The sequence below is a fragment of the Mesoplodon bidens genome (assembly GCF_964165515.1).
Source record: "Mesoplodon bidens genome assembly, chromosome: 17".
NCBI classification, from domain to species: domain Eukaryota; kingdom Metazoa; phylum Chordata; class Mammalia; order Artiodactyla; family Ziphiidae; genus Mesoplodon; species Mesoplodon bidens.
In genome coordinates, this window is record NC_138174.1 from 5,684,599 (window position 1) to 5,698,896 (window position 14,298).

General features: G+C 36.9%; 1 protein-coding gene across 10 annotated transcripts in view; it reads left to right on the forward strand.

The window, feature by feature from the left end:
• The window catches only part of PAN3 (poly(A) specific ribonuclease subunit PAN3), a 121,225-nt gene that overhangs the window by 18,369 nt on the left and 88,558 nt on the right, over nt 1-14,298 (forward strand). For 6 of the 10 annotated variants that reach the window (XM_081214966.1, XM_081214959.1, XM_081214957.1 and 3 more), the window contains one exon: nt 13,143-13,304. The exons of the other annotated variants lie outside the window; for them this stretch is intronic. In XM_081214966.1, the coding sequence (XP_081071092.1) occupies nt 13,143-13,304 (162 nt within the window). The remainder of the gene's footprint in view (nt 1-13,142; nt 13,305-14,298) is intronic. 10 annotated transcript variants of the gene reach the window in all.

Consider the following 14,298-nt stretch of genomic DNA (forward strand, 5'->3'; position numbering starts at 1 on the left):
ATTTATTTTTTTATACAGCAGGTCCTTATTAGTCATCAATTTTATACACATCAGTGTATACATGTCAATCCCAATCTCCCAGTTCACCCCCCTCCCCCCGCCCGACCCTCCGTCTATTATTCTTTTGTTGTAGTGGAACTACCTCAAATTTATGTAAATATTCACTCATAATTCCAGGTGATCTAAGCAGGCTATCATGATAACTCAGTGACATTTTATTTCAGAATGAGATCGGAAAACAGGTAGTTAGGCCATACTTACTACTGTTTCATGGCTAGTTAAATAAATTATTTTCTGAAAATCTCAGTTGGGCCAACCCCTGAGCTGCAAATGCTGCTTTTTGCCTGTGGGGTGTGTGAATTATTTGGATCTGATGAGTCAGAGGTTTTAACTGTGGGCAGGTCTTACTCTGGGCTGCGTGAGAAATTTAAAAAGAATGGACTGATGTTTTTCTTGCTTTCCTCAAATCTAATTCAAGAGACAATGCATGAATCTACTAGAGAACATTTACACAGCAGTGTATTAATCAGTGTGAATTTAAATGTGTGATGATTGCTAAGTAGCAGAGAATTCTCTAGATCCAGAAGAGTTTATGGAGAAGTTTTGAGTTGTGGTTTTTGAAGGTGAGGAATATGGGGAAGCAAACATATTAAGCAGAAGGGATTGTTTGATTACAAGTAAAGAGTTAGGATCTTCAGTAAATTTAAAAATTCTCTTCTATCACAGATAAGCTAAGAACCTGCGGCTGAGGGCCTTGTATCTATAAGGACTTGTTGAAGTAAAATGTGTGATGTGAAAAACAATATAGAAAAAGGTTGCTAGCCATTTGTCTGGGTTGGTTTATTGTTAAATATGTGGAAAATTTCCTGAAGAGCTGTATACTGAGAATATATGTGCCTCAGGGCACTGATGCTCATAGTGTGTCTAGTGACTGGGGCTAGACGGTGAGTTGTTTCCTGTCTGTAGGGAGATAAGTTAAAACGTTAAAAGTAAATGTTTAGAAACTTCTATAACAATCTGATAATACCACAACATCCAAATGTGTCATCATTTTTCTAGTAATTCATTTTTGTTGTATGAACATATAGGACTATGATGCATAGGAACTTTTTAAAAAATGTGATCTTTCATAGTTGATATTTGAGTAGCACTGATTTAAAAAAATTTCTACATTAGAAATACATAAATATAGATAGGAAAAGTAACCTTTTGTTACTTTTATTTATAAAAGTAACATTTATTTGAAAATGTGTACGATTATTGTTGGCCAGGGGTGGTGGTGGAAGAAATTGAATTATGGCTATATACTCAGTGGGAGACGTAAGCCCCCCAAAACACTGGAGATGGAGTTCTGTTGAAAGTGGGAGTGAATATGTTAGACATTAGTGCATAAGGAAACCTTAACGACAAGGTAGATAAAGCCGAGAACTGGTATGACAGAAAAAGACCTGAGAGTCACTGTGAATCACAAATGTGGTCTGGACAGCAGTAAAGTTTTCGGTCAGAAATCCTCTGGGAACAAAGTATCTTTATAACAAAGTTAGATGTAGAGATACAGATATTCATAAATAACATGATGACATCTTGCTAACTATTCTTGCTAAGCTGTGCAACCACAGATGATTGAGACAAATGTTCCTTCAAAATTTGTGTCTGGCAATCTTGGCTTTCCCTTTTTATATATTTCTTGGTCCTTCTTTGCCCTCTTTTTTAGTTGTCTAGTCATTTTCCTATTTAGCTTTCTCCCCTCCCCACATTAAGGCAAAAACACTCCGGTGATTGTCATTTAAATTTCTTGTTTTAATTGTACTTTAGTATGATGTTTCAGTCAATATGCAGCTTTACCTGGGCATTTGCATTTTATTTCTGATAATGGGATGACAGATTTTCACTTCTGTAAATCTTTTAGGTTTTAATAACAAGTTAAATTCTTTGGGTTTAGAGGACAAAAGACTTGTGAAGTATCATGTTTATTTCTTCTGTTCTTGATTTTAAAGCTCTTTGTCAGGATGAGGGAAGTGGGATCAAAAGAGGCTGGCTTATCTACTGATGGCTTATTTGTGAGGAAATGTAGCTGGTGGAGGCCTAGTTTTGGATGATTCTGCTTGAGCTCAGTTTGGAGCCTCCTCCCCACTGTTCTCAAATCTTAAGAGCATCCTTTCCCTTTTGTGTCATCTGTGTTACAAAACTTACTGATCTATATATATAGTATGATTTCTGATTAATTTGACATTTAAAATTTTTTGTGTACATTTCTGTTCTAATGTCTTCAAAAGATGACTTTTACATTATTTACTTTTACATAGGGAACCAAATAGGAATAACAAACTGGTGAGTATTATGGTAGAGTTCTTTTATGGAGAAAGCTAAAGTAAATTTGGAGAAATTAATAGGATTATGACATAGATAACCTGGGATGTAAATCTTTCCGCAATCCTTCTGATGGCTAGGCTCATTTTAAAACATGGAACCAAATATTGATTGGACATGGAACCAAATATTGATCTTGGGGAAAAAAAGGAAGGTGAGGAGAAAAAGGGGAAGATGTTGAAAAATAAATCGTAATGGGGATCACAATCTAAGACTTCACCTATAACACCATTTTAAAACATTTTATATATGTACTCAAATACTGTTTTACTTAGTATTTAGATTTCCAAGTCAGCCACATCCGTATCTTTTACCCGTGAGTACTGTGCAGGAATGTTTTTATGGAAAATTGTATTTAGAATTCCAAATTAATACACTCAGAGCTATTCTTCTTTTACTGGAGATGACTGAACCTCTGTTCACCTCTGCTGCCCATGCTGTGGGAACGTGCACAGACTTTAGATTTAGAGATACGTATGGTAGAATTGTTGGAGTCCAAGTTTCCGTAGGCAGGGGAGCATCACGGTTCCTGTTTATAGCTTGCTTAGAGCTCATGGTGAGTTTTTAAAGAGTTGGGAATAGTAATAACCCAGTAGCACTGAATAATGGTCAAGGTTTTAGGGTTTGGAGTTGGATGCCAGGCAGTCTGAATTGACTCCCTGTTTCTTCACTGATTGTCTTTGTGTCTTTAAGCTTAGTTAAACCTTTCTGTTTCTTCATTTGCAAAATGAGAATAATAATACCTTAGTACCTGGCATGTAGAGGTGTTATGAGGACTAAATGAGAAATGCCCAGTAAACGGAAGCTGTTATTGGTAATACATGGTGCTAGCCAAACCTTTCTGGTCTTGTTTGGGAATTGTTAACTATTATTAAATAAATAAATGTCTGTTGCTACTCACTCTGGATCAGGCTGTATTAGAGTTGTTCATTGGAAAAGCTGTTCTCCTATAGTTGCTTTGAGAATGTCCATCTTTTCTTTGAGGTGTTCAGGCCCCTCCTCCCCACATAGCTGGTAGCTTCTCAAACATATCCTTCAAATTTGGTGAAAATACATCTGGGATTTTCTCACTATGCAGTGGCAGACTTGATTTTATTTATGTTGACAATGATCTTCTGTATCCGTTTCAGGTAATATGGTAATACTTCTATAAAATTAAATGTTTTATAATTTCATTTTATCATTTAGTCACCCCAACAATTCTTTGAGAGATACTATTTTTTTCCATTTTACAGATTGGGAAATGGAAGTTAGATCAAGTAATTTACTTGGAATAAGATAGATAATATTTAGTTATGTTTCAGAGAAAGAAATTTTTCTAGGACAGTATAGAAGGGTAAGTAAGATCTTCTATAAGGTAAAAAATGAAGAGGTAGCGGAGAGAGAGACCACTGGTAACATGCAGAGGAGGAGATAAAACATTGACCTTATGCCTGCCTTTTTTTCCATTTATGTGATTATCTCAGTGTAAGTTTGTAAACAGTATAAATTTCTAGGGCAAGAATATACAATTAAACTTTTGATAATTGATAGCTAACTTTTCAGATATGTTGCACAAATTTATATTTCTACTCATGGGTGCTGGTTTTTCTACAGCCTTGAAAACACTGAGATGTAAAAATCTTTCATATCTTTGTCATTTTATAGTCAAAAACCCCTCATTGTTAAAATTTGATTACTGCTGCTATTGAGCTTCTCTTTTATGTTTATTGACCTTTGGTGTTTCTTTGGTGTCCTATGCTTTTATTTTACTGTTGGGATATCCTTTTTAAATTTGTTGTAAACTCTTTGTTTATTAGACATTTAAGCTTCTTTGTTTTTGGTCTTGAATTTCACACGTAATTTATGCTGTGAATTTTGAAATGTCATACTTATTACTCTGATTATCTTTTTTTTTTTTTTTGCGGTACGTGGGCCTCTCACTGTTGTGGCCTCTCCCGTAGTGGAGCACAGGTTCCGGACGCACAGGCTCAGCAGCCATGGCTCACGGGCCTGGCCGCTCCACGGCATGTGGGATCTTCCCAGACCGGGGCACGAACCCGTGTCCCCTGCATCGGCAGGCGGACTCTCAACCACTGCGCCACCAGGGAAGCCCTGATTATCTTTTATTAAGTACATTAAAAAAGAATAGAATATTAAGCTCATTTTGTTAAAATAACATGGTAATTCCCTGTCTGATGAGTTGGTGATTTTATATTGAAAGGACTGTCATTATTTTTATGTAATTTGAATCCACTATCGTTTTTATTGCTAATGATCTATAGTAATCAACTTCCCTTTAGCAAACAGTTACATTCTCTCTCTTCTCTGTTTTGTCAGACTTAAATGTGACGTTCTTCTTACTGTTTAATCCGTCAGTCTATTCTTTTCTTAAAATGATGGATTAGATTAGATGGAAACTTGTTTAACAATATGATAGTTCCTATAGAAAAGGGCTCAACTTTGAAAAAGTTAATTTTATTTTCCTCCTAAATGAAGAGTCCTCCAGGGTGAACTTCCAGAATTGTGTTGAGATAAAGGTGTGCTTTGGAAAGAACAGATTAAATTTTGTTGTAACAAATTAGGAGTTCAGCCACGTATTTTCTCTACTTCAATTCGTACTTTGTGTGCAGTGACAACTTGCTCTTGTTGAGTCAAGAGTCTTCAAAATTTATGATTACAAGGGAATTTTGTCCTGTTGATTGATTTAAAAAGATCTCGTGAGAGTTTTTTGTTTTGGAGGCTTTTTTTTAGGTGTGTATGGTTGTTTTGTGTTTGACACACTACCGTATTTAAACACGTGAACTGAAACAGAATGGCTTTTGTATACAGTATGTAATACTGTTGACTGTAGTCATTATTTAGCTTTAGCTTTGGGGATTTTGAGTTGGTTCTTACCTAATAATGGTAGTTTAATGAAACCATGCTGCATCTGCCACTTGGACCTGGGAACCAGTAGATCATTCTGAGATATTCTGGTTGGCTTCTTTACACTCTACTCTGGGCACTGTATTTACAAAGTGTAGTAGCTGATATTAAGAGTTTGGTGTTACTGGTGGTTCGTCCCTGTTTTCCTAGGAAGTAGGGGTCAGGAAAAAATTAGTAAAGGTCAATTTAGAATTTTCATGCACAAACATGCTAGCCTAAGTTTTAAGCTAAATTTAACCAAAACTATGTAATTTTTCCTAACTCTGTTTAATTCCCAAGATATGTTCTTGCATTTTGAAAGTGGGGAGGAGGGAGTGGCTTAATGAAGTCTCCGTAGCTACTGTTTCTCATTGATCCCATCCATGCCAATTAGAGTCAAAGAGAGATTGATTAATTTAGGAATTCGTATTTGGTCATTTTAGAATTAGCTAGAATAATGTTAAGATTGTAACATGTTAAGGAATACTATAGAATGTGGGATAAATTGAGTTAAGAGTACAAGCTCTGGAGCCTGACCTTATGTTAGTTTTGAGATTATAGGCAAGTTATTTGAACCTCATCTAAGCCCACCCTTCTCATCTGTAAAGTTGGTTTATAATGGTGCCTATCTCACAGAATTTTGAGTATTAAATATATTAATGGCTATAGAGTGCTTGGCATAGTGCATTGTGCTTGTCAAATGGTAGTTGTTGTTGCAGTCTTCTGCTGCTTTAAAAAACATGTTTATCTGTTTCTGGATGTGTGTAAGATTATTTATCTTTGATTAACCACTACCTACTTTAAGTTCAGTCATAGTAAAGAGCATTGCTGAAGATATTCTGCTTCATTTCAAGATTCAGTTTAAGCAAGGGTACACATATAAATAAATCAAAAGGGAACCTTTTGCTAATAAGCAAATAGGCATTTTAGCATGATGGTTGCTTTTGATAAGGGACTAAAATTCATATAAATTTTTTTTTTTTTGCGGTACGCGGGCCTCTCACTGTTGTGGCCTCTCCCGTTGCGGAGCACAGGCTCCGGACGCGCAGGCTCAGCGGCCACGGCTCACGGGCCAAGCCGCTCCGCGGCATATGGGATCCTCCCAGACCAGGGCACGAACCCGTGTCCCCTGCATCGGCAGGCGGACTCTCAACCACTGCGCCACCAGGGAGGCCCCATATAAAATTTTTTATGGTCATTACAGGTGATAACTTTCATGACTTAAAACAACATTACTCACTTGCACTTAGAAGATTTTAATAACTTTGGCATGGTATTCTGTTTTTCTACATCTTGTATTCTGGTTCTATTCTAAAGCAAAAGAATAAAAGAAGTTGTAGTTTGGTGTTCCAAGTCTTTAGAAATTGAATGTGACCTTGCTTAACAACTGATCTCATTTTTGGTGGCATAAAACTCCATTGTAACATTGAGGTTTTGAGAACAGAAGTAATGACTACTTTGTAGACTTTCTTAAATGTATGTAGATAATATAGTGGGCTTCTTCTCCCAGGATCAGACTCAGTAGAGCTTAAAAAACATTTCTGTATGTGTAAATCCTGTTCTGCTATATTTGACATAATTTAGATTACTTTTTACCTAGCAGCATCCTCTGTTTTCATCCTCTCAACCTATCTGTGATTTCTGTATTGACTCCACAGATTAAAAGATCTTTTTCATTTATAGATGTTTACCTGCCCGTGAGTCTTTAACAATGACAGTCTGTTTTTCTGTAGACCCACTTTCTATAGACCTGCTCACCATCCCATCCTATAATTGGCTTTATTTAAACAGTGAAAACCTAAGGGACCTAATATATTTCCATGAAAACCTACAATTACTGATAATGAATGGCAGGACAAAATACAACATAATCTTTGAGGCTGGCTTGTTTTTGTTTTTGATTTTTGAATCTTTTACTCGAGAAAATTGATTGGAGCCGAATATACAATCACTTATAGGTTTAGATTTACTATTCTAAATTGATTAGGTGTGAGAGCCTTTAAAATCCAGGTGTATTAACATACCTAATTAACTAATAAATTAAGTAGAGGTAGTTCCCTGTGTCTATATGGAAATTAGCTTATTTATTTGATTTAAAATATTCAAATGGTTTTAATCAGTTTGGAGTCTATTTTTTCCTAGTGAGTTTTACATTAACCACTGACGGTTAATGGAAATGTAATCTTGTATTTAGTTCTCGTAATAACAAATACCCTAAACCGTTAGGGTGTTTAATTAATTGAGGGAAAACCATTGTACGTCAGAAGAGGTCGTAAAAGAGAAATGAAAATTCATTTTCAAATAAATATACAGTAAATTCTAGGCCAGAGGTTTCTGTTAGTGGACCTCAGACCCTTAGAAGTGGCAAGAGGTAGGTAGGTTGCTGAGTTGTAACTGCAAAAGGCAATGAGTTAGTACATTTCATTAAACATTGTCTAAAAGGAGATAATATCAATATTTAACATATGTGCACAACTATTTTCCAAGTATTTGAAGATGTTTGATTAATAAAATACAAATTGTTTAAAAGTGCCATTCATTGTAGCTTTAAATCATCATTCATTGTTTCAGAGTATAAATAGTGAAAACACAGTTATTCTGTTTTTGATGTTCAGAGGGCATTCTTTTTTTTTTTTTTTTTTGCGGTACGCGGGCCTCTCACCGTTGTGGCCTCTCCCGTTGCGGAGCACAGGCTCCGGACGCGAAGGCCCAGCGGCCATGGCTCACGGGCCCAGCCGCTCCGCGGCATGTGGGATTCTCCTGGGCCGGGGCACGAACCCACGTCCCCTGCATCGAATCGGCAGGCGGACTCTCAACCACTGCGCCACCAGGGAAGCCCCAGAGGGCATTCTTAAAATTCAGGGCATTGGAAACTTTTTGTGCTAGGATAACAATTGACTTCTCTCGTTTATAACTAATGATTAGGTTGTGATATATAATAACAAGGCCTGTAATGTGAAGTATTGTAGAGATGATGCTGTTTTGCAATTTTACCAAAAGAATTGTGCTCTGAACATTGGTCTATAACAACATTTTCTATATGAGCAGTGGTTTGTTTTTTTTTTTTTTTTTTTTGTGGTACGCGGGCTTCTCACTGTTGTGGTTTCTCCCGTTGCGGAGCACAGGCTCTGGATGCGCAGGCTCAGCGGCCATGGCTCACGGGCCCAGCTGCTCCGCGGCATGTGGGATCCTCCCGGACCGGGGCACGAACCTGTGTCCCCTGCATTGGCAGGCGGACTCTCAACCACTGCGCCACCAGGGAAGCCCGAGCAGTGGTTTTTATATATTTTTCTTTTGCTATACTGAACTTTTTAGGGGAAGAGAATAGATCTTACCACTGTATTTCTCTCTTAAAAAAATCTTTATTGGAGTGTAATTGCTTCACAATACTGTGTTAGTTTCTGTTGTACACCAAAGTGAATCAGCCATATGCAGACGTATATCCCCATATCCCCTCCCTCTTGAGCCTCCCTCCCGTCCTCCCTATCCCACCCCTCTAGGTCATCTAGGGAGGGCAAAAAGCCTTATGCTGAAATGTTAAGTGAATGAATGAATGAAAAACAATGTGTTTGCATTTAAGGTTTTGAAATAAAACAGTCCTAAAAATTAGCTTTTATTGTTCTTTCTTTTGACACAGTCTGGAGACTTATCTTATTTGTTAGGAATGAGAGTGGATTTCCCTTAGTCCTAAACCATTGGATTGGTCTTCTGTGGACTAGGCCAAGGATTTTTGAAGAGCCAGGGCTTTGGGGGCTATGAGTAATGATCTTGAAGGCTCTGAGCATTTAGGGCAAGCTAAAGGAGTGGGATGTTAACTATTTGAACCCCTGTCCTTTTTTTATTTTGGGGGGGTGGCCCCAATTTCTGTTTTACCACTGGTTTCTTATCCAGGTCTCTTACCTGACATTCTCTAGAACTTTATTACTGGAAGGGTGATCACCAGACCAGCAGCGCACTAGTCGTCTTGGGAGCTTTTGAGAAATGCTGAATCTCATGCTTTACTTTAGGCCTGCTGAATTAGCATCTTTATCTTAACAAGATCCCTAGAAGAGTATATGTTCATTACAGTTGATATGTGCTAGTCTAGGATACATTCTCCAATTTTTTCAAGCCCTAAGTTGTTATTTTTTAAATGCCCAATAAAAAGGGTAGAACTATTTTCAACTACTGTCTTATTGTGCTGTTTAGATTTTGTGAAGAATGATAAAAATCAGTTTTGTAGTGAATCTTGAGACTTAAAGTAAAAATTGTATACATTAGAGAGAGAGAGAAAAAATAGTTACACGTTATGCTGGATATTTTACCACAGGAACAAAAAGAGAATGGGAATTTTTTTTTTTTTTTTTTTTTTTCTTTTTGTGGTATGCGGGCCTCTCACTGTTGTGGCCTCTCCCGTTGCGGAGCACAGGCTCCGGACGCGCAGGCCCAGCGGCCGTGGCTCACGGGCCCAGCCGCTCCGCGGCATATGGGATCCTCCCAGACCGGGGCACGAACCCGTATCCCCTGCATCGGCAGGCGGACTCTCAACCACTGCGCCACCAGGGAGGCCCGAGAATGGGAATTTTGATGTACAGTGTTGACTTACTAGGAGGTGGAGCAGACAAGCTGGTTACTTACCAACAGGACATGACTTTGCAAAATGCTTCCGTTTCATAATAACCAGCAGGCTGGACTGGCAAGGAGGCTGTCAAGAGTGGAGGATCAACCAGGAAACATACCTTTTTTTTGACCAGCACATTCTCAAGATTGGTTTAGGAAGGGATTGCTGGAAGCTAAGGGGAAGGGAAGAGGGCTTGTGCTTTTGTTTGCTCCGGTGGAGGGGTTTGGATCTTGTAGGACTCAGAAGGCTTTGGAGAAAATAAACATTTCCCGTAAAATTTTGTTTGCCCTTTATTTCCTCACCTTCCATTTGACTTCTCTACTTCCCATAGCCCCTACTGTCATTTAGTCACCGATAATTGCTCTTAACCTAGCAGCTCTTTCCCCAGCCACGCCTTAGCCTTCTATTTGCATTGCAGTTTCCTGGAGTTCCTATCCTTCGCCTACGCCTGTGATTCTCAGGTGGGGACAGTTTTGTCCCCTGACTCCTGCAGAACATCAAAGATATTCTTGGTGTCACGACCTGGGGCAGATGCTGCTAGTCGTCCTGCAGTGGCCCAGGACAGCCCTCCACAGCAAAGAATTATCCAAAGTCTGTAGTGCTGCGTTTGGGAAACCCCAACCTGGATTATCGTCAGAGACCATTGATTTATCTACCTATTTCCAGTTTAATTCTCATTCACAAGCTTTCAAGAGTTCCCCATTGCCCATGGAGTGAAGTCCAAACTCCTTGGCATAGGATACAAAACAATTCATGGTTTTTTTAATTGCTTTCAAGCCTCATCTTTTGCTCTCACGGTTGGTCCTCTACTAATGATAGACTGAAAACTTGTAGTTTTCCCTTAACTGACAACAGAGTGCCTGTATGCCTCTACATGTGCATTTTTCCTAACCTACAAATACATCTTTCTCTCTCGCTCACTCTGGTTTTGTTTTGTTTTGTTTTATTTCGTTTTGTTTTATTTCGTTTTGTTTTGTTGCCTGTCTAGACACACTCCTCCTTTAACACTGCTCAGGCTTTCATCCTCTCTGTGAAGGCTTCTTTGCTTCTGTCCAATTGGTACCTTGATTATATATGCATTTTTCATATCACAGTGAGTGTGTTCTGTTTGCATGACTTTGTTAACCACTAGGTTATGTCCTCTTTCAGAGGGAAAGGTGTGTGTTTTATTCATCATTGCATTCCAAGTACTTAGAACAGTTCTTGATACAAAGTAGGTTCTCATGTTTAGTTGAAAATACATTTTTCCTTCAAGGAATAAATAGTAGTTCACATAATTCGGAAATTAGCTTTTAGATGAGATTTTACCATAATTTACATTCTGTGCAATGAGACTTCTGTCTGTAATCTTTTCGGCTCACCATCATGCTCTGTATTGCTGCCATCTCTTTTCAGATGTCATTTGTCTTCTCTTGCTTATAATGGTATTTAAATGGTATTGATACCTTAGGTCTTTTCATTCAGTATCACATAGAAAGTTTTACTTTTGGATTACTTTTGGATTACTTTACTCTCTGGCTATTTATTGAAGAAACTTTAATCTGTAGCAGGACAAGTTTGGGGATCTCTTCTACCTAAGAGGAAAGGTCTTAGGCTAATTATAGGTTTTGGGGGTGATGGGGAGGAGGGAGAGGAATAACTAATTCCTTTTTGGAAAAACAAGAAACATGTAATGAGAGCTGCTGGGGAGGGAGAATTATATATTGGATTTATTTAAAACCTTTTTTTCTACATTGCTTAATGTATACTGTGAGAATAAATTTCACTAAGGTAATAACTGGCTCAAAAACAAGTCAGGATTTGTGAAGGCTCTAAATAACAGAAGAACATTTAAAGCAATAATTTTCTTGCTTTCAAATGTATGACTAGAATTTAGGTGTCCTCATATATATAGAACCTATTTGACATGTTGTGATTTTGTTTAAATAAATATTCTTTGATGTGTTGAACTTTTTTGATAGGATCATCTTTAGCCCAGACGTTTTCTAAAATATAAATTTTAAATTAGTGAAGGCTTAATTAAGGCTATATTAATTTTGCTATATGTCAGAGCCTTATAGTTGTGAGCTATGTTATTAAAAATAACTTGCTTTAAAATTCTTTCATCTATAATTTGGTTCTAAAGGGTATATTTCTATTCTCATTCTCAAAAGTTGCTTGTGATGTAGACACAGAGAGTAATTGAATTGGTTCAAGATTGCATAGAGGTGGAAATATTTTAGCTTCATGAAACTTTACCCACTTCTATAATTATTGGATAGATGGGTAGTCTAGTTTCCTTTCTTATGCAAGTTTAATTTTTGAAGAATGTTAATTTCAACTATTTGCTTCAGCAGTCTTAAGACAGAGCAATGAGTAAACATAGATTTTCTTATTTTAGATCTTAAATTAGATACCTTCCCAAGAATGTATCAGTATTCCTTAAAGGGAAAAAAAATACACAAATTCCCTTTAAGATGCAATTTAGTACAAATTTGCTATAATTAAGAGAAGTAAAATGGTGGAAACTGTTCATTAACCTTCATGTATAAAAAATCCCTGCCAATCACTTTTAAGATTGTTTACTAACTTTATTATAATATTAGCCAATGAATCAGTGCTTTTACTAGGCTACTTAGTATCAATCTGTTCAAATTACTGAGATTTATAAGACCAATGAAATTTGTGTATTTTTTTTGTCTGAGATTGTTGTTTTTCATTGAGTACAAGTTTCACTGAGTACAATGCCTGTTTAAGATAGATCAATTTGTACTCTGCCCTAATGGGCATAGAATTTGAAAAATTTAAAAAAAAATCCATTCCTTGAAATTAGCTGCTTCTTCTAGGTGGGGTGGTTCTCAGTAGGAAATAAGGTAGTGAGATGGGGAGCAGAAAAAGATATGGTGTGAAGAAATTTTTTTACCTGTATTTTGTGCCGTTGAAGCCATTTCTTCATATTGCAGTGAGAATAGGTAAGTGCCAGTGGAAAAAAATTTGCAAAGCATTTACTTTGCTGATAAGTTAATTTCTGTTCACTAAACTCAGATTATAATGTATTTCACTAAAACAGTTGTTGTTTTATGTAATACTGTTGTTAGGACTATGGGTTATTTTGGAGGTGTGTGCGTACTGGGGGGTGGGGATGGGGAATGGGGGGTGGTGCTAAAGACATTAGAGGGAGTGTCTTAGAAATTTTACTTGTTTCCTATTCCACCATTCTTGATATCTTCTGTATGTTAGTTACGTTAGCTTAGATTAGTATGGGGGATGTTAGGAGTGGCCTGGTTTCTTTCCTTCTTTTTCCTAGCCAAGGAAGTATCGCCTGGGGATGCTGGAGGAGAGGCTAGTTCCGATGGGATCAAAGGCACGAAAAGCAAAGAACCCTATTGGCTGCCTTGCTGACAGGTGTAAATCAGGAGTACCCATCAATATGGTTTGGTGGAACAGAATCACAGAAAACAATTTACAGGTAAAAATAATTTTATTAGACATTTTTGAAAAGTGAATATTTTGGCTGCTTTCTGTGTCTGTGTGGGGTGGTGTGTATGAGATTGGATGACTTAGCTGATACACTTAGGTTTTTTCTTTTCTTGTTTTTTGTTTTTTTTTTTTAAATCAAAGTAAGGGTAGTGGCCCATTCACTAACTAAATGTTTTTGTTTTGTGGCTTTTTTTGAACTTTCTCTGCTTGTAGTATATTTTCCTATTCTTCCGTTTAATTTAGTTTTTCCCTTTTGGATTTTGTTTATAGTTAAGTTTAATTATTTTTAATACACAAAGTTGTACTACATTAAAAAGTCATATAAAATTTATTACAGAAAATCTCATTTATTTGGAGTCTGAACAATAGAAAGCTCCACATGTTGTCTTTTTGTACATTTTTACTAGGAGATAAAAATTGTATGTAAACTTGTCAAGTGTTGGCTGTAAAACCAACTTCAATAGTATGTTATCTTAGAGTTATTATACATTTCAGTCTTTTGCATTATCTGTGCTAATGAAAATGAATTTTTATAATTCAAAGGCTAGCTTTTGTATGACTCTGAATCTGAAGTACTTAAAAAATAATTTGAATTATATTCCATTTTAATTTGGATTATAATTATTATAGTCTCATTTAAAGAAATTGGTACTTGTATAAAATAGCTCTGTTGACCAAAATTTCAGTTTAGCTGGAAGTAGAATATCTTTCATCCCAAACTTTCTGAGTACATTGATATTTTTAAAATATATTTCTAGCCAAAAGCCTATAACCACACATACACATATCACACACAGAAAAGGTATAACAGAGTCAACAACTTGGTTTTATTTCTGTCAGCAACTTTGTATTACGAGGGGGTTCCACAGTATTTTGGTCTGTTTAGTGTTAATGCCATAGCAGTATCTGTGTTACCTTGGGCACAGAAATAAAGAAATTGTTCCCAAAATACTGCAAAACGTGTTACTTGTCTCAACTGAAAA